This window comes from Saccopteryx leptura, chromosome 1, assembly GCF_036850995.1.
Source record: "Saccopteryx leptura isolate mSacLep1 chromosome 1, mSacLep1_pri_phased_curated, whole genome shotgun sequence".
Lineage (NCBI taxonomy): Eukaryota > Metazoa > Chordata > Mammalia > Chiroptera > Emballonuridae > Saccopteryx > Saccopteryx leptura.
In genome coordinates, this window is record NC_089503.1 from 117,970,475 (window position 1) to 117,997,731 (window position 27,257).

General features: G+C 34.0%; 1 protein-coding gene across 3 annotated transcripts in view; it reads left to right on the plus strand.

The window, feature by feature from the left end:
• The window catches only part of CDH18 (cadherin 18), a 706,139-nt gene that overhangs the window by 565,919 nt on the left and 112,963 nt on the right, over positions 1-27,257 (plus strand). For all 3 annotated transcript variants that reach the window (XM_066374093.1, XM_066374085.1, XM_066374101.1), the window contains exon 5: positions 23,242-23,409. In XM_066374093.1, coding sequence (XP_066230190.1) covers positions 23,242-23,409 — 168 coding nt within the window. The remainder of the gene's footprint in view (positions 1-23,241; positions 23,410-27,257) is intronic.

Here is a 27,257-nt window from a genome sequence, read left to right on the forward strand (position 1 = left end):
ATTAATTAAGAAATATCCTATACTCCAATGCCTCATTTTAAAAAAATATGAAATAATCCAGATTAAATAACTTAATTATATAATATTTTTAAAAGTCATGCTATTTAACCTGTGAGAATATTTGTTTGAGGACTGTTTTGTGTATCCCTTTGTATTCTGGGCACTAAACACATGACAATGTAATCAACGCTCAGTGAATTAATTACTCTATTAAGTGAAGTAATCGAATTATTTTTTTGATTTTTAATTTGTTAAAAGATTTTTTTGTGTGTGTGTGTTTTTTTTTTTTTAATGTGCAAAATGACATTTGGGTCTATAGGCTGTGTTTAATATCTGTTGACATATAGAGATTGGGTCATCTTTGTTTCTTATTAATGTTATTTGATGGCATGACTGTAATGTAAAATCTGAAGGAGATGTATAATTAGTCTACTAGAGAGAAATGAGACATCACAGGAACCAGAGTATATAGTAATTTTATTATTTACATATTTTATTTACAGAGAGGAAGTAGGTTAATCCACTGGAGGCTAATTAATGTAGTGTAAATAAGTACACTACATTGACCACTACTTATGACACCACACTGTGTCTCTACTTAGCAGCCTGCAACAGTCAAAACAATCTTTTCAGTCTGCAGTGAAGCAGAGACAATAGTCAATTAAAGAACACAAGCAAAAGTGTGAGTGCAAAGTTTCAAAGAAAGCACACACCTACAGACATGGTAGACACAAAGTTCATCATCATCACCTAAACAATGGTGCCCCAATTAAAGAGAATACAATAAACTTCTAAGTGTTTTTAAATTTAATTTTAACTTAAGAACCTGGATCACTATGTGTTATAGCATGCCTGACTCATAGAAGGCATCCTGAGTTATCTATATACACAGATACCTACACATTTTTGGGACACATGATAGTATATAATTAAGTCTTGTGAATAGAGTTGGGATTGCAGGAAACTTCAAATAAAAGAGTTCAGGAAGAGCACAAAAGTTTTAAAATCAACAGGAAGAAAACCAAAACCAAGGAAGAGAAAATAATTGTGTATATGAGTAAGAAAAGTTCAGTGTTAAATTGTATTTCTAATTGGAAATGAAACAGCAGCCTGACCTGTGGTGACACAGTGGATAAAGCATTGACCTGGAATGCTGAGGTCGCTGGTTCAAAACCCCAGGCTTGCCCGGTCAAGGCACATATGGAAGTTTATGCTTCCTTTTCCTCCCTCTCCATCTTTCTCTCTGTCTCTCTCCTCCCACCTTTCTAAAATGAATAAGTAATTGGAAATGAAACAAACAAGCAAAAAAAAATGCAAAACTTCTAGAACTACAGTTGGAGATATCACTAATGTTGAGGCAAACAAAATAAATAGCTCACTGTTCTGAACTCGCTAGTGGAAAAGTACATACCAGAGAAGAGTGCAGGAATTGTGAAGTTCTGACTTGAATATTTGTCAGGGGAAATATGTCCATTTTGGACAAAAATGAGAAAAGGAAGTATACTTTTTAAAAAGCAGATAATAACTATATTGAGCACTTAATGTATGATATACACTGTCTAAATTTTTCATATTTAATGTAATTTTATAATATTCAAATAAAATATGTAGTATTGGTGTTCCATTTATAGTTGAGAAAAGTTAGGCAAGGAAATGTTAGAACCAAAGTTTGAATATAAGCAATTGACCTAGAGCCCTAGATTCTCAAGCATACCATGTGGACTAAATATGTTATTTTTGCAAGTTAGTATACCATGTGACTATTAGAAAACCCCAAAGGCTAATGTCTGCAACTAATAACCAAAAAGTGGAATTAAAATAGAAAAAGAATGATTCCTTTAAAATAGTAAAGGATAATGAGAATTTTTAAGTTATTAATATTTAATAGTGTACAGTTGCCTCTGAATGATTTTAAATGTAATATTAAATGATGATTATCAATATTTCTTCAGTATTTCAAAAGGACTATATTATCTTTCTTAAATTTCTATGAATAAAATGTAACTAAGTTTCTTAAAGACACTTCATAAATTCTTCAACAAAGTTCTAAATTTTTTTTGGCATATCATAAACTTTTTGACCCAAACTATAACTTGAAATTGCCTCTGAGCTTGAAAAATGGTTTGTCTAGTGTCCTTGCTGAATGTCTACAAAGGAGAGATTGAGAAATAAAAATATATTTTTAAAAATCAAAACTTGAGTAAACAAATTTCTGTTACAAGGCAAAAAACACCACCACCAACAACAACTGACAAATTGAGAATCAGTTTGGATCTTAAATAGCATAACAAAGAAGCAAATTTGAGAAGAGTGATATTTATGTATATGGTACTTCTGCTTCTAAATTAATTAGAACGATGTAAAACCCCCCACGTGATACACCTTCTCAATTATTCATGTGTATGAAATATTTCAGGTTACCCGTACTAATAATTGATGCTCTCTAGTTAATTCTTTTATGAATTATTTCTGAAAGAGAAATACCACAGAGCAAGATACCTAACTCTAGCTTAGTGAGCTTACGCAGTAACTTTGATAAATGGTACTAGAATCAGAAGAAAGGCATTTATAGGCTCTGTAAACATCTAAGAGTGAACAGCATTAAAATAAGCAGTAAAAGGTACTAAATCAACAAAAGCTATATGATTTTTGGGTTTATTTTAATAGAAAAAGCCTCTAAATAACTAATTCAATGCTTTATTTAGTCTTCCTTTCTCACCCTTTATTTGCCATCTCAGTTCTCTTCTTAGTTCAATTATTGTTCCATACTCCTGTTTGATTATTCTCCTGTTCTCTAATATAACTCATTCTTCAAATTTGAAATAGTCTATGCAAAGAATTGTCCAATAGTTTCAGGGAACCAAATCATTACATTCAGTCTGCAATGCATTCATTAATGAACTGATGCTTTTCTACTTACTTCATAGTTTGCCTTTTGTGCTTTGTTCTGTTTCTGCCTGATCCCCTACCAAGAAACAAACAAACAAAACAAAAAGCATTGAATGGCAAAGGAGCAGATGAAGAAAAAACTTCATATGTGAATTAAAAAGCAAGATCTTAAATTTCAGGATCCTGGTTCATCTCTCTAATTACAAGCATTCATAGTTGCAGAAACAAACAAACAAAAAAACACATACATACAAACAAAAACAAACAAACAAAAATGGAGTTCTATTAATTTCATGTGCTACTTCAGGGAAAGAGAGAAGGTAGACATAACATTAAAAATATCAGGGTTCAATAGGACCTAGTTTATGTATTATATTATTTCTAGTTGGCAGATACCTTGCAGGATATAGCTTGACAAGGTAAGACCTACATTGATAATTAATAAATAAGTGGTAGAAGGGGGACATAGTTGGACAGTTTAAATCAATAACTGAAAAGTGAACAAATAAAAAACAAGAAATTTTAATAATCTACTCTATCCTTTTAAAATTATTTCCCCCTCCACATGTCTACTGTTCTCACAATCTCTAAATTATGCCTATAATGTGCAAAAAGCTTCTTTAAACTTGGCTGATGAACATTTAGTGTAGTCAAGCTACTTTTGTAATTTCTGATTAATTCTGAATTAACCTTGCTATCATAAAATGTAATTCAGCTAATTCTGTTCTTTTTACAGTCCTGTTGATAGAAAAAAAAAGATAATATTAAATTCAGTCACAATAGTCTTTTATAGTTTTATATTCATTAAGATTGAAGGCAGTGATTTTATCTCATTTTTCCTTTTTTAAAAAATAAAATATTTCAGTCCTAATCACTATTTTTTTACTATATGATGCAAAAATGAAGACTCAGTAGAAAGCAATTAATTGTAGTTCGTGGCACTTTCTCCATTATGTTGGGCAAGAATGACTTTATATCCATCCATCTCTTTTTAACTAATCATTATCCTGACTTGCCAACCCAGACCTTTTTACTTAACAACATGTGTTCAACCTTCCACCAGTCTTTCTCTCATAGATGGCTCTTAAGACATAAAAGTCAGTATAACCATGAATTAACACTCTTCACTGATCTTTATCTTATACTTGTAATTTTGTAAAGGGGCTCCTTACTGACCCAAGTCTCTAAGCCAAATGCCTGAGAGCCTTTTGAATCACTGCCTGTCTCTCACACCCCTCTTCCAATCAGTCCTCTTGTCCTTAAAAAGGTACTCCAACATGCTCACATATCCTTTACTTTATGTCTTCTGCTAAGTGTATATGTGGCTGCCATGTTTCTCATTATGATATCACTGACTCCAATATTTTGTACACTTTTCAGGAGACATCATACGTGATTTAGCAACATGCCATCCTGGTTTTCTTCCTTTCTCAGTGCTCACGGGTGATGTGTTGCTCCCACCATTTTCTCCAAATATGCTGGCGTGTGGCAGCAATCAATGATTGAGCCTTTTCTATAAATTCATTCTTTTGCTAATATCATCAAGCTCAATGGTTTTAAATACTGTCTTAATGCTGACCACATTTATATCGCTACTCTGAACTGCTCCTCTACACACCAACATCTCTGCCTGGGTATCTGGGACACATATCACAAAGCATGTCCAAGATCAAATTTCTGAATTCCAACCAATTTCCCCACAAACAATTCTCGCCATTTTCTATTTCTCAGCCCAAAATCTTTGGATCATATTCTGTTCTTGTTTTCCTTTCATACCTCACATCTATTCTATCAGTGAATACTAACTTCAAGACATACCCAGTGTCTGACCACATCTGCTCATTTCCATTTTTATTAACTTTGTTGTAATTATCTCTTAAGCTATCTCCTTAATTCCTCTCTTGTTGCACACAGTCTGTACCCAAAACAGCAGCCAAAGCAATTATGTTAAAATACATCAGATCATGCCACTCGTTTGCTAAAAAACCTAGCAATGGTTTCCCATCTCATTTATGGCTAAAGTCAAAAGCATTACAATACTGTAGATGCCTGTAACTGATCTGGCTCAACATGTCATTCCAATCTCATCTCTTCCTGTTCTTTTTGTTTTTAGAGATACTGACCTCACAGATTCATTTCAAACAAACTACAAAACATCCACATTAGAGCATTTGCACTTAGACTCCTTTTTTATCTGGAACTCTTTTCTCTCATCTCTTTTAATTCTATTTATCCTTAGCAGTCAGTGTTGTGTTCATAGATATTTAACAAACAAAAAATATGTATGCCTATGTTTAAGTACATGGTGGACAAAAGGTGATTTACAATTCTGAATATGCAAAACACAATTTATTCTTATATTATTATTTACTTATCATTGTATTATTTTCCATACAATCAACTATAAACCTACTTTTGCCAACCCTTATATGTTTATTGTAACTTTAACTGATATAAAAGATATGTAACACCTAAATTATATATAGTTATAAAATATGCATTAGTCTTTATTGTAAAGTCCATATAATTTATTTATTCTTACAGAATGCTTGTACTGATTTGGCCAAACTCTTACATCCACAGGTAACCTATCACTGCAATCCAATGACTATTGACAAAACCCTACTGCAAATACATGCTTTATTACTATCTTAATCCACAAAGAAGTTACTGGAGATATAGACAAACAAATTTAGTTTGGGCTTGAGTTTTTTGTTGATATTTTAGTTTACCTTAATGTGTAGGTAAAAGAGTTTATACAAACTTCAGGTTTTTTTATTAGCTATATGAACCACTTTTTCCTGCTATGTTGAGCAGTGGTTATTAGTTACAAAAGTATTCTTCAGCCTTTTGTGTTATTCCCAATGTAATGGCTAATTTACATTTAATATGCTTTAACTATGCTTTGTTTTTTACATTCTCAACTATAGAAAATTATGAAATTAGTAAACTAAGCCATGATTTAGTATCATTTGCTGACATCCATTGTAAAAATACCTACAGGATAGCAAGTTTCCAAGATGACACCACCAAACACGAAGTTGGGAAGAATGAGAAGTCACTCATCATTCTATAGTATTTCTACCATGGAGATTAAATAAACATAAATAATAAGAAGAACATAAATAATAGTAAAACATAGTGACTCAGTGAGAAAATGATAAATTTTTAGTATTTATTTTAAAAATATAATGTTGAATTTTAAAATGTATATTTAATTCATATTTAAATTAAATTAATAATTTAATGATTAGCAAGGGCGATCTTTACAAACTAGCTTTCCAAATTTTTGAAATTTTACCCTCAACTCTTGTGAGTTGTATTAGCTAATTCTAGCACATCTCTATTGCAGTCTAAAACTATAAGACCAAAAGCTTTATTTCTGCCTCCAGCAGTTAAACCCATTTAATCTGTTATATAGAATGTAGATAATCATCATGCTTTTATTTTCTTTTCATAATTTGCCCTCTATAAAATGTAAGCTTTATAAGGGCAATAATTTTGTCTATACCTAAAACAATGCCTGGACTCATATGGGCACTCTATAACTAGAGTTATATAACTAGAAATGAATAATTCTTTTTTTTAATTGAATTTTTTGGGCGATATTGGTTAATAAAATTATGTTTCAGGTGTACAATTCTATAACGCATCATCGGTGTAATGTATTGTGTGTTCACTACCACATGCCAAGTCTCCTTCCGTCACCATCTATCCTCCCTTTACTCTCTCCTCCTCCCCCTACCTCCCTTACCCTCTGGTAATTGTAATACTGTTATCTATGAGGTGTTATTGGTTTTGTTTTTCCTTAATCCCTTCGCCTGCCTTTTTCATTCAACTCCCCCAATCCCCTCCCTTAGGACAGCTGTCAGTCTTTTCTCTGTATTTATGAACCTGTTTTCTTTCTTTCTTTCTTTTTTAAATTTATTTACTGATTTTAAAGAGGGAAAAAGAAGAGAGTGAGAGATATGGGGGAGAGAGAGAAAGAAACATCAATTTTTGTTTTACTTAATTATGCATTCATTGATTCTTGTATGTGCCCTAATTGGAGATCCAACCTGTACTTTGTCATATCAGAATGAAGCTTTAAACAACTGAATTACTCAGCCAGGGACTGAGTTTATTTGTATTTTGTTTGCTAGTTTATTTTGTTCATTATATTCTTCATGTAAGTGGAATTATATGGTAACTGTCTTTCTCTGGCTGGTTTATTTCACTTAGCATAATAATCTCCAGGTCTATGCATGCTGTCGCAAAATGTTAAGATTTCATTTTTTTTTCTAAAAGTGTCTTCATCTTTCCCTACTGATCAAATAAACTCATATAATTTTACTTAAAGAACTTCACGTTGGCCCTGGCCAGTTGGCTCAGCGGTAGAGCGTCGGCCTGGCGTGCGGGGGACCCGAGTTCGATTTCCAGCCAGGGCACATAGGAGAAGCGCCCATTTGCTTCTCCACCCCCCACCCTCCTTCCTCTCTGTCTCTCTCTTCCCCTCCCACAGCCGAGGCTCCATTGGAGCAAGGATGGCCCGGGCTCTGGGGATGGCTCCTTGGCCTCTGCCCCGGGCGCTAGAGAGGCAGAGCAACGCCCAGGAGGGGAAGAACATCGCCCCCTGGTGGGCAGAGCTTCGCTCCTGGTGGGCGTGCCGGGTGGATCCCGGTCGGGCGCATGCGGGAGTCTGTCTGACTGTCTCTCCCCGTTTCCAGCTTCAGAAAAATACAAAAAAAAAAAAAAAAAAAAAAAAAAATTCACGTCGTGTCATGGTCTGAATTGTGCCCCCCTCCCCATTTATATATTGAATCCCTAGCTCTCAGTACCTCAGAAAGTGACTTTATTTGGAGATACAGTCTTTACAGAGGTTTCAAGTTAAGCTGAGTTCATAGTGTGGGGCATAATACAATAAGACCAGTGTTCTTATAAAAAGGGGAATTTGAACAAAGAGATGGTCACAGAGGGAAGATAATTTGAAGATACAGAGAAAATGCCATGTGAACATGAAAATGGCCATCGATAAGCCAAAGAGAGGGAGGGACCTGGAATAACTTCAACTGTCTTAGCCCTCAGGAGAGATAGCCCCTACCAATAACTTGATTTCAGACTCAGCTTCCAGAACTCAGAGCCAATAAGTTTTTGTTTCTAAAATACCCAGTACATGGTATTTCTCAGAGCAACTCTGAGAAGCTAATATAATTAATATCCAAAGGAAATAAATCATATTTAGTAACTTTATTTTATGTCCATTCTAGTTTTATTCCTAACCCCAAACAATGCTCTGATGCATTTTTGTGTTTTTATAGCATTCAGCAAATATTCATTGAGGACAACTCTGGGTTGGTGATTACTGCGTGCAGTGAGGGCGCTGAAAACAACAACAAAGAAAGTTTGACCTGTGGTGCTTTTATTTTAATAAGAAAGAACCTATCTCTGCCATATCATATATAGACCACTCTTTTAAAATATTTAGCTGCAAGAATTGCAGAAATTCAGAGGCTATTTACTTCTCATTTTTACAAATACTGTAGTATGTGCTATGAAAAGATTAAAGAGGTATTTACATTAGTCACAATACATACTGGCAGTGATCTAAAAAATTCCTGTGCTGTTAGCGTTTACTAATATATCCACTTATGATCTAATATTTCAATCACTGAAGAAACAGTCAAGTTAATATTCAGCTGACATTTTCTATTTTCTATTTGGTGATTCAATTTTCTACTCAACATAGAAAGTTACTTAGTGTATCTCTTACATCTAGCAGAGACTAAGAATGTAGGCAAGGTATATATTATTGTACTTGAATCATTCAAGGGTGTGAATCAATAAGGCTTTAATCCATGAGAAAACCTTTCTCATAAATGAAGAGTTTATCTATAAAACTTTTATGTTTCTTTGACCTATTTAATGTTCCTGTTATTGCCTGAGATCTGCATCTGTGTTTATAAAGGATATTCATAATTTGTTTTTCTATTCACATGATCTAACTATATTGCTTCTCAATGAGAATGAAGTTATAATTATTAATTAATGATGACTTTTTCTACGAGGTAATGACAACAAGACATGTAAAATTGAATTGTTTATTGTTCAAAGTCTCACAGTTCATATAATATATACCCCCAAACTGTTAAACATTAATATTTTGTACTATTTATAAAGATTCCAGGAAAAGAGAGGTAGTGTCATATTAAATGGTTAATTTTATTGTTTTTATATTAGAATTATATTTAAATGATAAAGGGCAGTAAGACTGCATGAACATTCTTGAAAATCTAGGAATTACTACATTTTTAAATTTACTTGCAATTTTCTTATGTTGCACTTTGAATATACTACAGCTATACTGGCTACATTCTTAATTATTATTATTCTCAAAAACTTGATAGTCACTTTAATTCTCCACAAGTGCCTAAGGAGTCAATATTAAATTATGTACCAAAAGAAATACAGAATGTACATACACCACCCTTCAAATTTTAAAAATAATTTTAGATATTGGATATGTAAGTTTGCTTAAGTGCTGCATATCTGTTACATGTGGCATACAGAACAAGCTTGTATCATATATATGCATATATATGTCTATATATATAGAAGGTATAATGTGATAAATAATTTTTTGAAAATGGCAAGTTATTAAATTATTAGAGCATAGTATAATTCATTATAAAATAAAATTATACTCAAAAATAAAAATTTCTTTTAAAAATCGAGAAGGCACATGCCTGACCAGGTGGTGGCACAGTGGATAGAGTGTCGGACTGGGACGCGGAGGATCCAGGTTCAAAACCCCATGGTCTCCAGCTTGAGTGCAGGCTCATCTGGTTTGATCAAAGCTCACCAGCTTGAGCCCAAAGTCGCTGGCTCAAACAAGGGGTCACTCAGTCCACTCTAGTACCCCCCAGTCAAGGCACATATGAGAAAGCAATCAATGAACAACTAAGGTGCCACACTGAAGAATTGATGCTTCTCATCTCTCTCCCTTCTTGTTTGTCTGTACCTATCTGTTCCTCTCTCTGTCTTTGTAACAAAAAATAAAAAATAGAAAAAATAATAAAAAAGGCACATGAACCAATAAGTAAACTGGAATTGCAGGAGAAATTGGCAGTTTATGTTAATTATGTGTTTATGTTGTCAACTATACCATTACTAATAGAACTAATCATTTGTATATATATATTTTATAAAACAATGTTTTACTATTTTTTAATTATATGAGTTTTTATATCTTGTGATTTAAATATAGTTGTCTCAAAACAAATGTTCCAAATGTTTTTGACATAGTCATATTAAGTACCCTTTCTTAATAAATGTGATAAAACACCAATATAAAGTGTTTATTTATTTTTAATTAATTATAACTATCATGTAAAAAAACTAAAGTGAGAAAAATAAATTGTAGAAAATATAGGAAGCAGAATAATGAAAGAATATCCCAATGTTAAAACAAGGCATAATATATCTAGATAATAAATTCAATATTTCTTTGATGTGTTTGCATTTTGACCTCATCAATTTTTTATAAACCACATGAGCAGCTCTTTTGGAAAATAATGTTAGTTTTATATTTCTATATTTGTTTATTATTATTTCATCATTATTTACCAAGAATATACATTTCTACTTAAATAGAATATTTTTGTAAAAATATTTTAATTTAATACATAAAAATGAAATTATGTCTAATTTTCTCGATCAAAAAGATCCATAAATATTATAGATGATCTTCCTACTTTCCAAAGAGTGAAAATTTCCAGATGATAAGGATCAATAATTTCATTACTTATATAAGTTGTTTTTTATGTGTTCATTGCACACAAATTTTATGAAAGTGAGTTTCACATTTCCTCTTCTCTTTATCCTCCAAACACTGTGTTTACCTGGATTCACAGAATATATTTACATGTACCATAGCTGAAATATTTGAGATATGTGTTTTTGTATATATATGTATACTTCAGTTTCTGGTGAAAAGTATGGGGTAGATGGTGTAAAGAAAGAGAGGAAGAGGAAGAAAGAAGAAGAAAAGAAGAGGAAGAAGAAGGAGGAGGAGGAGGGAATAAGAGGAGAAGGAGAAGAAAAAGAGGAGGAGGAGGAGGAGGAAGAAGAAGAAGGAGGAAGAGGAGGAGAAAGAGGAAGAGGAGAAGAAGAAGAAAAGTGTGTTAGAAAGAAACATAGAAAATCAACCATCAATCATTTATTTTCCTATGAGGAATAAATATGTGTAAGTATGCATATGTATGTATACATGCACACACATATAGGTATGTATATGTATATGAATATATGGATGTGTATGTGTGTGTGTGTGTGTGTGTGTGTGTGTGTGTGTATCTGTGTGTTTATGTATATATTCCAAATTTTAATGCCATTACTCTGTACCAAACTACCCCAAAATTCAGAGCTTTCAAAACAACAGTGATTATGGAAGTCAAGAAGTTGAGCAGTGATTATCTAGTCCATTCTTGTGGACCATCAATGCCACATTCTTGTGGCATTGACTTGGTCACTTGCTAGCATTTAGTTAATACTTCAACTAGTGTGGAGGTTCAAAGGTGAGTTCGTTCATATGCCTGGTGCCTCAGTGGAAAAAGCTGGGGGACTGGGCTCAGATGGATTTCTTGCCTGACTGCTTACATGAATGCTCAGGGCTTGTGTAGATCAAGGTGGATACTTTAAATTCTCTTAATTCCGCAGCAGAAATTTTTATAATGTCACTTCCATTGTACTGTTTTGGCTAAGGCAGTCATAAGCCAGGCCAGATTAGTGGTATGGGTATTCAGTTTTCTGCAAAAAGGAGACCACAAATAGCTAATTGTCACTTGTAGCAGATGAATATTTAGTTTCTTATTTTCTCACTCTCTCTTCTGTTTCACAAAAGACAGAATGTTTGGTTTTTAGACTCAAATCATTCAATTACCCAGTCTATCCACCATCTTTCTGATACTTTATTGATTATAATCAGAACTTTGATTCTAATGCTATTAGTACCCAACTTGACAAAGTGAAGCAGAGATCACTTTGAAATCACATTGCCAAGATGAAGACATTTATGCAGATGTTTTTCCAGAATCTATTTCTGGCTCAGTTGCAGTATTTCTCCAAGTTCCTCACAAGGAATCAGAAACTCAGAGGGCAGTGATCATGAGAGTAGACTCTGAATTCTAATTGTATGGGTTGAATACTGGCTCTATGGTACCTATTTGTCTTTGGGCAAGTGTCTTTTACTTTTCTGTTCTTGAAATTTCTCTTTAAAAAGGGGTAATATGAATAACTTTTGTAGGCAGCTGATGTCAATATTTGTTATGATCAACATAAAGCATTCTTCATAATGTTTCATAAATACTTAATAACTATCAGGGTTTCCATTATTAGCGCTATTACAACTGTTGAAATTTACTCCCAGATAAATTTTTTTTGAAATTTATAGTTTATATTTTTCCATATGCAGCTGTCTCACAACATATTTTCTGAATAGAGTGATTATGCTAGAAGTTTGAAATACTTTAGAATATTTGGCCTTCACAGATGCCCTGAAAGCCCATTAATATTATTGGTATAGTTATTAAGTATGTTAACTGGAAAGACTGATCTTTTAACAAGATAGAGCCTATTAAAACACTAATAACAGATATAAAAAATAAACAAAATGCAAAAAAAGAAAAACTAGAATTCCAACCTTCTAAATCAGAAGAATCTTTTATGATGCATCAACACAACTACATTCTCCTTGAATCAGTATGATTAATGGCCCAAATCTGTAATAAGGTAATTCTTACTTTTATGATGGTGATGTTTCTATTTTAACCATCTCCTCTTTTTCTCTTTCTCTCTTTCTCTCTTTCAAAATGGCCCAAGGCTCTCCTTTAGTTCTCACAAGGTTTGATGGCTTAATTACTTGAGCTAATGTCACTGTGGCATTAGAATTTTAATGTCATCAAGTCCTGGGTTGCATTTTGAGTTTTAAAAATTTCTGACCAAGGAAGAGTTATTTAAACTTTTATTTTTCTCTCTAATGCAGTAAATGGGGGGAAATATATGAGATATATACCTGAAATCAAAGTCCACACTCAAGACATGAATCTCCTTCCTTTTGTCCCACAGTAGAAATTTATAGAAGCTGCATAATCTTTACAGAGTCAGTAGGAAAAATTCAGAATAGATACTGAACAGAAATAACATAATATACTAAATGTTAAAACATAGCAATGAATAGCTAGCAAAAAGAATCCCCTAGAGAAGCCTGACCAGGCAGTGGCGCAGTGGATAGAGCATCGGACTGGGACGCGAACAACTCAGGTTCAAAACCCCGAGGTCACCAGCTTGAGCGTATACTCATCTAGTTTGAGCAAGGCTCACCAGCTTGAGCCCAAGGTCACTGGCTTGAGTAAGGGGTCACTGGCTCTGCTGTGGCTCCCTGGTCAAGGCACATATGAGAAAGCAATCAATAAACAACTAAGGTGCCACAACAAATAATTGATACTTCTCATCTCTCTCTCTTTCTGTCCATCTGTCCTTCTCTCTGTCTCTGTCACAAAAAAAAGAAGGTCCTAGGGCTCCTGGCTGGGTAGCTCTGTTGGTTTAAGAGTTTTCCCAAAATCCCGAGGTTGTGGGTTTGATCCCCTGTCAGTACACATACAGGGATACCAGTGATGGCATAAATAAGTAGAACAAGTCCATTGTCTCTCTTTCTCTTTCAAAATCAATTTTAAAAAATCTCCCAGGTACTAGCTCACCGCAGTCATGCAGCTGGAAAGATAAATTATTAGTGACAAGATGTTAAGTATTATTTGGTAGAAAATGGTGTGTGGAACTTCTTAACATGGCTAAAACTCTCAGCATTCATATTATTTTAAATGAAAAGATCCTCCAATGGGTTCATGAGTACCTTGAGGCCAAATACCATGTGTGTTCAATTCTAGGTTGATATCTCAAATTTGACCATTCATGAAATTCAGGAATAGAGGTTATGATTTTGTTAAGTGGGTCTTGTGCCCCATTAGAGAAACAATGGAAGTCCAGCACATTTTAAAAGGCATTACATAATTACATATTAAACATTAGATAAATTAACAATGAAGCAAATAAAGAAGTAAATAAGCAATTGAACTAAAGTGCATATATGTAGCTTAGACATTGCAGAAAATTTACCAGTTTCTCTTAAAAATGCGTATGTGCACCTTGGAATTTTCTGTAGAAATCTGAATGTGCATTGCTTGTTTATTTGTTCTATCCTTTTAGGAATTTCAGCTTCCAGTCTTCTGTGGCATTATTTAGTGAAACAAATTTGAAATAATATTAAATTTTTTTAGTGAGTTAAAATGCAAGAAAATATTTTGGAGAGTCTATTTAACTTTTCAACCTTTTTTATCTCATGGTACACATAAACAAAATACTAAAGTTCTGCAGCACACCATCATATATTCCATGAGATTTTTCTTCTTCTTTTTTTAATTTTTTAGTGTGGTGATTGTGGGGGTATAGCAAGTGCTATAAAGGGTATAAGTGGTAATGGACAATGACTTGTCTTGGGGGTGAATACATAATATGGTGTACAGAGATGTGTTGTAGAATTGGGCACCTGGAACCTGTATAATTATGATAACCAGTGTCACCTCAATAAATTAAATTATAAAATAAAATAAATAGAAAAATAAAATTGTCCAGTACACCATAGAAAAGTTTTATATTTTTTGCCAATCTGACAAAAATAAATAGGTATTATTTTAATTCAATTTCACTGGACGGCTATTGTTGTGTTGGTTGTTGTCATTTGTTTGCACAATCTAAGGGAAAGAGGTCAGTGCCCCTGGCTAAATATTCAGGTATTGCATGTTTTAAAACTTCTGCAGCACACCAAGTGAAAATCACTGCTATATATGAATCTCATCATTCAGGAAACATAAACATATGCCAGATGTGTGAGTGGGATTCAACGAGCAATGTTTATAACCACAGATGAGTTTTCAATGTTATAAACTTGTATTCAGCAGAGAGTAATTCCCAGTTACAAGCCCCTACATATCAAGGTGATTGGGAAGCAGTAATAGTCAATAGGAAATTTACAGGCAGTGGGGCACCTACAATCGTTTACCAGGAAAGTAATAAGAAACAAAACAAAATAACACAACATAATCACATCCTGTGGATTCAACCCAACATCACAGGAGATTTAAAGGCAACAATTCCCGTTAACAATTTGCAAGTAAACATTGCTAGTGAAGCATGTCCTGCAGACATTCAGAATATGTTATTACCAGTTACCTAGCATGCATTATAAATAGAGGGTTTTCTTTATTCTCAAACAAATGAACAATACCATAATTTCTGGTAATTAATTACCTGCTTCATATTTTTTTTTACAAATTTACTTAATGAAAATGCCATCTGTTCTGCCCTTATTAAATTTACTTGGAAGACAATAGTAAGTTAGATTATAGTACTGCATACATGGATATATAAGAGGGAAACCCTAATAAACAAATAAAACTTTATTTCTTACTTGTACTAGTGTAAATATAGTTTAACCTTGTACATAAATTTAGGTTTCACAGTTTTGAAAATATATATTACCATTGCATATTTTTTTTGTCTATGTATGTGTGTGTTTCCATACATATATGCATTTATTGGCATAATGTGTTTCAGATGAAAAGTAATAAGAGGCATAAATTCATACTGGTAGAAATGTGTCTGTCGTGGCTTCTCATAGTATGTTCTTGACCCTTGTGCACTGAAATTACCTGTGGTAGTCGTTTTAGATGTTAGAGGAAGGAAGTCATCAAGAGCAATTTATCGTTGAGCTGGACTGGAGAAATCAGAGGCTCCTTACCTATCTCCTGCCCTTAAAATATTATTCAAATTCATATTTTCCTTAGTGGAAGCTGTTTTAAAGGACACAGCTTTGAGAGAGCAATGCATGGGTGAGATGGTGTATGTAACTGAACCTAGTAACTTCTCCATATGAATACTTAAGATTCTAGTGTGTGGATTTGGAGCTCTACAAGTCTTTGGCCAGTAAAGACAAGTCTAGTATGTGAGCTCCCTTGCATATTAAAACTGCCTTCTACCAAATTGAAGTGGTTTACCTCTTTCTTTAATCTCTGTGTGCAAGAGGTCAGTTTGCAAACCAACAATGGACAGAACATTTGCATTTCTCAAAATTTATATGTTGTAACTCTGATTCCCAATATGATGGTATTTTGTGATAGAGGATATTGAAGGTATTTTAGGTTAGATTAGGTCATGAGGGTGAAGTCCTTGTGAATAGAAATAGTGGATTTATGAGAAGAAGGAGAAATAATAGAATGGAAAGCACAGTAGTAGATTTACACATATAGTCAACTGATCTTTGACAAAGGAGCAAACAATGCAATGGAAAAAAGTTAATCTTTCAACAAATAATGCTGAAATAAATGAACATCCACATGCAAAAAACTGGACACAGACATTACACCACTAAAAATGGTAGCTCAAAAATGGATTAATGTAAAATTCCTTGAAAGTAACAGTCTCTCTGATCTTGAGTTTAGTAATGACTTTTTAGATACAATGCAAAAACATAATTCATGAAAAAAATAATTGAAAAGCTGAACTTCAAAAAACTTTAAAATGTCTGCACTGTGAGAGACACTGTCAAAAGCATAAGAAGACAAGTCATAGCCCGGGAAAAAATGCTGTCAAAAGCATAAGAAGACAAGTCATAGCCCGGGAAAAAATGTTTGGAAAATAGATATTTGATCAATGACAATTACATAAAATATACAAAAAATTTCTAAAATTCAGTAATAAAACAATAACCCAATTAAAAATGGGTACCAATACATGATTAGATACACTATCTGTGACCATGTTCTCCCAGTCAATAGGTTGCTTCTTTCATTTGTTGAAGGTTTCACTGTACCAAAATTTTTATTTTGATGTAGTCCCATTTGTTTATTTTACCTTTTGTTTCCTTCACCAGAGGGGATGTGTCCACAAATATACATACTACTCAGTCTGATGATAGATAGTTTATTTCTTCTATTTTCTTCTAGAAATTTTATGATTTCTAGGCCTTACATTTAAATCTTTAACTAATTTTGAGTTTATTTTTATATGTGATGTAAAAGTGAAACAGTCTCTTTTTTTGAATGTATCTATCTAGTTTTCACAATATCACTTGTTTAAGAGATTTCCATTGCTCCCATGTATATTTTCATCCCCTTTGATACAGATTAGTTGACTATATACATTGGAGTTTATTTCTGAGCTCTCTATTCAGTTTCATTAATTCACATGTCTGTTTTTGTGCTGGTATTATACTGTTTGGATTATTGGATTACTGTGTATAAGAAGGTGACAGCTTTATAGTATAATTAGAGATCTGGAGATGTCATACCTCCAACATTTTCTTTTTCAAAATTGCTTTGACTGTTTGGGGTCTTTGGTGGTTTCATACAAATTTTAGGATTACTTATTCCAGTTCTTAGAACAATAACATTGGTATTGTAATAGAAATTAGATTAAATCTGTAAATTGTCTTGGATAATATGATCTTTTTAATAAAGTTATTCTTCCTATTCATGGGCATGGTATATTTTTCCATTTATTTGTGTCATTTTAAAATTTTTCTTCATTGTTTTATCGTTTTCAGAGAAGAGGTTTTCACCTTCTTCTTAAGTGTATACCTGGGTATTTTATTCTTTTTTTACATAATTGTGAATGGAATGTATTTTCTATTTCTCCTACTGATTGTTTGTTATTAGTATATAAGAAAGTGAAAATTTTCTTACAATTAATTTTGTATTCTTCTAATTTACTGAATTATTTATTAATTCTATTATTTTTGGTGGATTTTTAAGGGTTTTCTATACATAGTAACATGTCATCTGATAATAGTGACAGTTTTATTCTGCATTTTTTATTTGGATGACTTTTATTTTTGTGGTCTAATTGTTGTGGCTAGGATGTCCAATACTATGTTGAATAATAGTGGTGAAAGTGGGCATTATTATATTGTTTCTCATTATTAGAAAGAAGTTTTCAGTTTTTTACCGTTGAGTATGATTAGCTATGGTTTACAGAATAAAATAAATAAATAAATAATATATAGACTTTATCAAGTTGAGGTAAGAAACTTCTACACCCACTTTGTTAACATTTTTTAAAAGATGCTCAACATTACTAATCATCACGGAAATGCAAATCAAAACTACAATGAAATTCCATCTTACACCATTCAGAACGCCTATTATCATGTCAACAAATAATGTGTTGTCAAGAATATGGAGAAAAGGGAACCCTTGTGCACTGTTGGTAGAACTGCAAACTAGTGCAACCCATATGGAAAACAGTGGAGAGATTACTCAAAAAAGTAAAAGTAAATATACTGTACAATTCAACAATTTCACTTCTGGTTATTTACCTCCCTCCCAAAATGAGAACACTAATTCAAAAAGATACATGTACTCAGTTGTTTATTGCAGCATTATTTAAAATAGCCATTATTTAGGAAGCAACATAGATAACCATTGATAGTTAAATGGATAAACAATGTGGTATATATACACAATGGAATGTTACACAGCAATAATAAAGAATAAAATATTGCTATTTGTAAAATCATGAATAGATCTGGAGGGTATTATGCTAAGTAAAGTAAATCAGGTAGAGAAAGAAATACCATGTGATTTCACTTATATGTGTAATCTATGAACAAAATAAAATAAAATAAAAAACATACTCATAGAAACAGAGACCAAAGGGATGGTTACCAGAATAGAGGGGTTCTAGAGTGTTTAGTAAGGGAGAGGGAATTTAGATAATAATATTGTGATGTTTATGCAGTTTGAAATGATTACTAGAAAGAATGGGATGATCACAAGGTAAAATATAAAAATGTTATATAACTATTTGCACACCTGAAACTAATATAACCATTATAATATTATATACCAACTATATCATTACAGAAATGTGAATTAATACAATAATGAAATATCACTACATACCTAATATAATGGAAACAATCTGGAAAACTAACAACACCAAATGCTGGTGAGGATATGGAACAATAGGAGATCTCATTCATTGTTGATGAGAATACAAAATGGTGTGATCATTTCAGTAGACAGTTTTGAGGTTTCTTACAAAGCTAAACATACTTTTAACCATAAGATAGAGTCCTGACCAATAGTTTGGTTGCTTAGAGCATCATTCCCATGGACAAAGATTAGAGCATTGATTCCAGGTCAGGGCACATACAGGAACAGATTGGTATTTCTGTTTCTTTCTCCCTTCTTCTCTCTCTAAAATCAATGAGAAGTTAAAAAAAATTCAACAGTCACACTCCTTGATATATATTCAATGGAGATAAAAACTTATGTTCACACAAAACCCTACACACAAATATTTATAGAAATTTATTCATAATTGCTAAAACTTAGAAGCAGTCAAAAAATCCTACAGTAGGTGAATGTATAAACAAGTTGGGTTATATTCAGACAATAGAATGTTATTCAGCACTAAAAAAATAATAAGCTATCCAGTCTTGTGTAATCATTGGATATCTATAAATGCTTATTATTAATTGAAGAAGCCAATCTGCATAGGCTACACACTTTATTTTTTCAATTACATGGTATTCTAGAAAAGGCAAAATATAGAGACACTAACAAAAGATCAGTGGTTTCCAGAGGTTGAGGGGAGGGAGGAAGGGATGACTAGGTGGAACAGAGAAGATGGCTGGGGCAGTTAACCTATACTGTGTAATACTATAATGCTAGATTCTTGTCATTTACACTTTTGTCTAAGGTAATGGAATGTGTAACACCAAAAATGAACTGTAGTAAACTATAGACTCTGGGTGTCAAAGATGTGTCCCTGTAGGTTCATCAATCGTAACAAATGAACCCACTGGTGCAGGGTATTGATAGTTGAGGAGGCTGTACCTGTGTAGGGAGGAAGGGATACCTGGTAGCTCTGTACTTTCTTCTCAAATTTGCTGTGGACCTATGCTCAAAAATTAGTCCATTAAATATTTTTTCTGTGCATCTAGGCATCCACATTTACATGTATCTCAGCTACATGTTAGAAGGGGAACATTGTGTATACTGGCATCATGTTGCTAAGGAGAATTTGATTGAAACAGCCTCAGTTATGTCTGTGTCCTCATGGGAGGTTATAGCCAAGCTCATGTAGCCACGCCATTCTCAAGATAACTGTGTGTTTCAATGGATTCTCAGATCATCATTTTTGAGAAGTATGTGTCATTCTGGATATGCTCTTTTCTTTCCATATGCAAATTTGGCTGACATATTTCTTCCCATTTTGTGTCAGAAGCAGCTATATTATAAAAGAAAGGCTATAATGACAAAGCAATAAAATAAGTCTGTATAATATAAAACAGGGGTTTGCTGATTTCTCTTCTCTGATCCTCTTTTTTTTTTTTTTTTTTTTTTGTATTTTTCTGAATTTAGAAACATACAGACAGACTCCCACATGCGCCCGACCAGGATCCAACCAGCATGCTCACCAGGGGGCGATGATCAGCCCATCTGGGGCGTTGCCCCATTGTGGTCAGAGCCATTCTAGTGCCTGAGATGGAGGCCATGGAGCCATCCTCAGTGCCCGGGCCAAATTTGCTCCAATGGAGCCTTGGCTGTGGGAGGGGAAGAGAGAGATAGAGGGAAGGGTGGAGAAGCAGATGGGTGCTTCTCCTGTATGCCCTGACCGGGAATCAAACCCGGGACTTCCACACACTGAACTGATGCTCTACTGCTGAGCCAACCATCCAGGGCCTCTTCTCTGATCCTCTTAAATAAATAACAATTAATTTTAATAAAAAAGATATGTGTTATCCATTTTGCAATGATTGATTTTTTACTTATAAATTTACATTTTCAATAAGTTATTTTAATTATTTCATTGTAAAGCATTATCCTGGACAATAATCTCAGGCTTATTTCCTCCAGAGGTCTGTCCCAGTTAATAGGCATTATCTGTGAATGGCATCATTATTTTGTTTTAAATGTGAGAAAGTATATATTTCTTTCATGAAAACATATTAATGGATTTCTACCTTACTGACTTCTGCATCAATTCATTTCCTTCTTATATAATTATTATATGTGATAAAATATTATTCTATTTAATAAGGATGCTGGAGGCTTTTTATATGCAGGAATTAGATGAATCATTTATTATCATATTATTATAATTTCTTTTGATAAGAATAATTTTCATTTCTATTTAGCTTCAGGAAAATTTTCCTGACCTCCTTAATTATATATTTAAAAATTTTGAGAGTTGTGGGATCTCTTTTTCTGGTGCCCCAGGCTCTCCTCTCAAAGTCATTACATGTCCAATCAATTCAGTGAAAAAATCTACTGGTTCAGTGTTCTATATTCAAAACAACTGATTGCCTTTTCCATGCCGCTTCTAAAAGACTATTTTTAAACTGAATATACAATCCAGTTTTTTCTCATTATATCAAGGTATTGTCTGCAAACGTGTTAAACTCTATAGTTAGCAGTTACTATAATTGGCATCATGCTGTGAACTGAACTGCTAACTAATCAACTGTGTGTTTGATTGGAGCCATCAGTGACTTTCTCAAAAGTGGCATGATGCAGATATTTTTAATAAATGTAAAAAGGTGGTTGTTAAATAGCGACTGGTGTTAGAAGTAACATATTTATTTATATTATATATTTGCATCCACATAATGCATATATATGTGTATATGTAGATATTTATAATACGGACCATCTACAGAAGGAAAGTTTTTTTATTTCTTTATTTTCAACTTTGTAAATAGTATTTGGGTAAACTTGAACCTCTGGACATTTTTTAAATTTAGGCCTCTCTTAACAAGGCTATCTAATTTATGTATATGTGTGTGTTTACTTACACATGATTACAAATGGTATATAATATTTTTTATCTCTCTATTGGATCCAAGTATTAATTCATGAAAATGTTCATTAAATGTTTCTTGGCCCTGGCTGGTCACTCAGTGGATAGAGCGTCAGCCCAGCATATGAACGTCCCTGGTTCAATTCCCAGTCAGGGTACACAGGAGAAATGATCATCTCTTTCTGCTTCCTTCCCTTCTTTCTCTCTTTTCCTCCTGTAGCCAGTGGCTTAGTTGATTCAAGTATGGCCTCAGGAACTGAGGATAACTTCATTGGAGCACATCAGCCTCTGGCTCTAAAAATAGTTCAGTTCTGTACTCCAGCATTGGCCCTAAATTGGGTTGCTGGGTGGATCCCGGTCAAGATGCATGCAGGAGTCTGCCTCACTATCTCCCTCAATCTCACCTAAAAAAATATTTTTTGTCTTTATAAGGTAAAGAATGTGAGTTTTACATCTGATTTTTGTAATCAGTCTTATCACTTTATTGTGCTTATGTACTTAGATCTAGTTCTTATTGTAGTTTCAATTTCTTGGGAAAAATGTGAATTAATTAGTCTTTGTATATGTTAAAACACCTCCCACCTATATAATCTTTGTTCAAGAGTCCAGACTTCTTGGATGACTATGCAGTGGCACAGTGGAGAGAACGTCAGCCTCAGAAACTGAAGACTCGGGTTTGAAACCCTGAGGATGCTCGTTTGATTCCATGCTCATCCAGCATGAGTGCGAAATTACAAACTTCAGCACAGGGTTGTCTGCTTGAGCATGGGATCATAGACATGACCCCTCCATCTCTGGCTTGAGCCCAAATGTTGCTGACTTGAAGCCCAAGATCATTCACTTGAACCTAAGGTTGCTGACTTGATGAAGGTGTCACTGGCTGGGCTGGAATCCATCCCCAACTCATGTCAAATTACTTATGAGACAGCAATCAATGAACAGTTAAGGTGCCACAACAAAGAATTGATGCCTTTCACCTCTCTCCTTTCTTCTCTCTCTCTCTCTCTTTCTCTAAAAAATAAATAAAGTTCACACTTCTCCAATGTTTTGCATAATCAAATTTTGACAACTCTGTCAAGAAACTAGGTAAATTTTTCTGTAAAGAACACAATTAACCTCAGATTATCTCAATTGTGGAGCACAAGTTGTGCGATGCTGAACAAACCAGCATGACGAACAAGATCAAGCTGCAGGCCTTCCCTCTAGCAGCCATCCACTCCACGGAATTCAGAGATAGGTATATTAATAGAATCGTTTGGGACATGTGCTTATCATAAATGTTTCAATTAGACATTTTAGTAATAATGGTTAAGGTATTGTTTGTCCCAGAAGCCTGGCTTTTCTATCAAAAGTATTTCATTTAAAATGCATTTCTTAAAACAGAAAAAACAAAAGTATTCCTGTGTTAGTTCTCATTTATTGTATAATCCATACTGGGTTTTTGAATATGTGTTACAGGAGTTATTAGAACTGCCTTACATAACATGGACAGAGAAGCCAGAGAACACTACTCGGTGGTCATTCAAGCCAAAGACATGGCTGGGCAAGTCGGAGGGCTATCAGGATCGACAACAGTCAACATTACCCTGACCGATGTCAACGACAACCCCCCACGGTTTCCTCAGAGTATGTACCCATTTCTTCTGATTTGAATTTATTACTATGCATTTATGAAAAAAAATAAAATACTTGAATATATAATGTCATAGAACTATTTTCTCAAATGGAAATATTTTAATTGTGTGCTAGATGTTCTCCCTTCTATAAAGGAGATTAAAGAAATCATTCTACTTATTATTGTCTCCTCAACCTGGTAGATAATTGTTATTGTGTTAAAGGTATCTATTCCCATTGATATCACAGTTAAATATTTAATATGCTATAGTTATACTAAGTAATGATATTCTGCATTTTTTAAAAGTATTTATGGGCCCTGGCCAGTTGGCTCAGTGGTAAATCATCGGCCTGGCGTGCAGGACTCCTGCTTTCAATTCCCGGCCAGGGCACAAAGGAGAAGTGCCCATCTGCTTCTCCACCCCTCCCCCTCTCCTTCCTCTCTGTCTCTCTCTTCCCCTCCTGTAGCCAAGGCTTCAATGGAGCAAAGTTGGCCCAGGTGCTGAGGATGGCTCTGTGGCCTCTGCCTCAGGCACTAGAATGGCTCTAGTTGCAACAGAGCAATGCCCCAGATGGGCAGAGCATCGCCCCCTGGTGTACATGCTGGGTGGATCCCGGTAGGGCACATGCGGTAGTAGTCTGTCTGACTGCCTCCCCGTTTCCAACTTCAGAAAAATACTATATATATATATATATATATATATATATATATATATATATATATATATATATATATATTACAATATATATAAATAAAAAATAAATAAAAAGTATTTATGGGTTATTAGGTATTCATGAAGATATTTAAAATACATTTTGATATGTGCATGCTCATGCAACATGATTGCATATGTACCTTTTTCACTGAAATTTAAAAGGAGAAGGAATGAATGCTCTTCACATGCACATTCACACAACATCCAACAACAGTATACAACTAATATAATAGGATAAGATCTCGGAGTAGAATATGGGTTTGAGAATGGAGAGCATAAACTAGCAGGCAATTCAGGAGAAAAGTATCAGGTATGTGGGCTTGGAAGGAATTAATATTTATGACATCCTCCAAATGGGATGGATAATTATATTTGAGTATTTCTAATGTGGAAGATATCTGTAGGTGACATTTTATAGAATGATCTTTAATTATAAAAGTCCTGTAGGGGATCTTATACATGTTCTTCTTATACATAATGTTTAAAAACTAATAGACAATGTGGTATGTCAGTAACGGTTCTTAACAAGTCAGTGCTACATGCTTTTTTCTGTTTTATTTCTTAATATTGTTTACAGTACACCACAGGCCCAGCCAGGATGGAATACGGCCTATTCCTAAAACATGGTAACACTTTGCACATCCTTAATTCAACTCAGAATTCTCTACACTCACATTCATTTGTTTATCTGTTTAAAACTCTTTGAATCGTCCTGCAGAATTAACAGAGTTAAGTAATCTTAATTTCCAGTTACATACCACTTTCCCACATGACTTTTATGTTATATTTATTTCCAGAGGTACATATTTCCTCAACTGCTATGCACCCCTCTAAGTAAGAATGTTGCTTGAATTGTCATTGTAAATTTAGGTGTTCAGATCAGTGTCCAGCCCTTGAAAAATTATTGCTAATGACTGAGTGAATGAATCCAATGTAAATACTCTGTCCAAATACTATTGTTAAAAGATATTGTTGCAAGTCAAGTTCAAAGTAAGCCAAAACCACTTTAAAATATTGGTTCTAGAGGTGAGGTTATGTGACCTGGTTCACTGGCCTTTGCCCTGTGAAGAAATTATGACTAAAATAAAATCATACATAAAAGATAGGTGCATATTACATTAAACCATAACATATTTGTCATTTTATAAAATACAGTGCACTTTTGTATTTAGTTTATCATTTACTTCACACAATATGCAAATACACATATATCACTCATATAAGTGCCATTATTTGATAAGTTGAAAAAAATTAAGCACAAAAATATTTTTAAAAGTTAATGAGTAATTTGCTAAACTGGAATGCATTCAAACTTTACTATAACTTACAATACTAACTTGTCTACTTTATTTTCAAGTAGATTCTGCTACCGCTATTTTTAAGGTGTATACCAATATCATAGATTTCTTTTTTTTTTTGTATTTTTCTGAAGCCGGAAACGGGAAGGCAGTCTGACAGACTCCCACATGCGCCCAACCGAGATCCACCCGGCATGCCCACCAGGGGGCGATGCTCTGCCTAACTGGGGCGTCGCTCTGTCGCAACCAGAGCCATTTTAGCGCCTGAGGCAGAGGCCACCGAGCTATCCTCAGCGCCTGGGCCAACTTTGCTCCAATGGAGCCTTGGCTGCAGGAGGGGAAGAGAGAGACAGAGAGGAAGGAGAGGGGGAGGGATGGAGAAGCAGATGGGTGCCTCTCCAGTGTGCCCTGGCCGGGAATTGAACCTGGGACTCTTGCACGCCAGGCCAACACTCTACCACTGAGCCAACCGGCCAGGGCCAATATCATAGATCTTAATCATGTGCAAATCCAGTTCTATTCATTAAGGGCTCAATAAATGCTTGACCATGATACAAATATCATCTCCCTTTCTCTCTTCCTCCTTCTCTCTATAAGCTAATTTTAATATTTAGAGGTCCATTAAAATTGATTTAAAAATTAAAAAAATTATAATATGATGAATGTACAAAAATTATTTCTATCTTTCTTATTGATTAATAACAGTGTTACTGTTGAAGCATCTGTTCATGGTGAAAACAATCATTTTACCTGACAAGGAAACCATAAATGTGTGCTCTCTGAGTGAACTTATTATATCTAATGGGATCTATCTTTCTTTAGATGATAATAGTCTAAGCAGAATGACTGACAGATGTCATTCCAGCCGCACTGCAACATGCAGTTAGTTTTAAAACAGGGGCCATACACACTCTGACTTGTTTAAAAGATATTTTATTTTGTACTCATATTGCACTAACGTACTGCTACTTTCAGGATAATTTAACATCACCATGACAGGAGTAGCTCTCAGTAAAGTATTTTTCATTTACCTATATGCATTATAACTTATCAAATGGCTACCTAGATAATGGGAAACTTTGTAAACTGCTGGGAGAAAAAAAATGATATATTGTGAGGACTGGTATTCATGAAGCACCATAAAAAGCACAAATCTATATATAATTCAACATATATAAAAGCATAAGAAGTTATAAAATAGATCCAGTACTTTAATTGTTTCTCTTCGGATGTTATTTTTTGATAGTTCTCCTGACCTCTTTCCCTCCTTACCTGTCTGAGAGAGCCATCTTTCTGACACCACTGCTGTGAATGATTCTAGTATAAACATCCAGTCCACAAAACTGCAAAAATAATACTTCATAGTCTTTTTACTTATTCTTTTTTCTTCTCATGGCCTGACAAAGTGAGCCAGCTTTAAATATCATGTATCTTAATTTAAAGCTAGCACTGTATTTTAATTTAAAGTAGATAGACTTTGAGTAAGTGTTTGAGAGCTACAGTGTACTAGACTAATAATTTGCTATATAACATCTACTCTGGAGTTGCAAACTCAGTGGCCTAGTAGACAAGACAAACAAAGGTCCAGGCTGAAGCAAGTCACTTGTTAGTGTCAGGAAGGCTGCAAGGGTGTCAGAAAAGCGATGCCTATGGAAGAGACCAGCCACTACTCAATTTCAGGAAAATCTGCATGAGGACAAGAGAATGTTAGGAAAGTGAGCTATGTGTGAAACAGAGGAAATCAACCTATCTATGGCTTGAATTCCTTGAAAAAAGTGCAAAGGAACATCCAGTTCTCCTTCTGGGAAAAACATCTCAAGATGTAAAATTCCTCAGTATTAGTCCT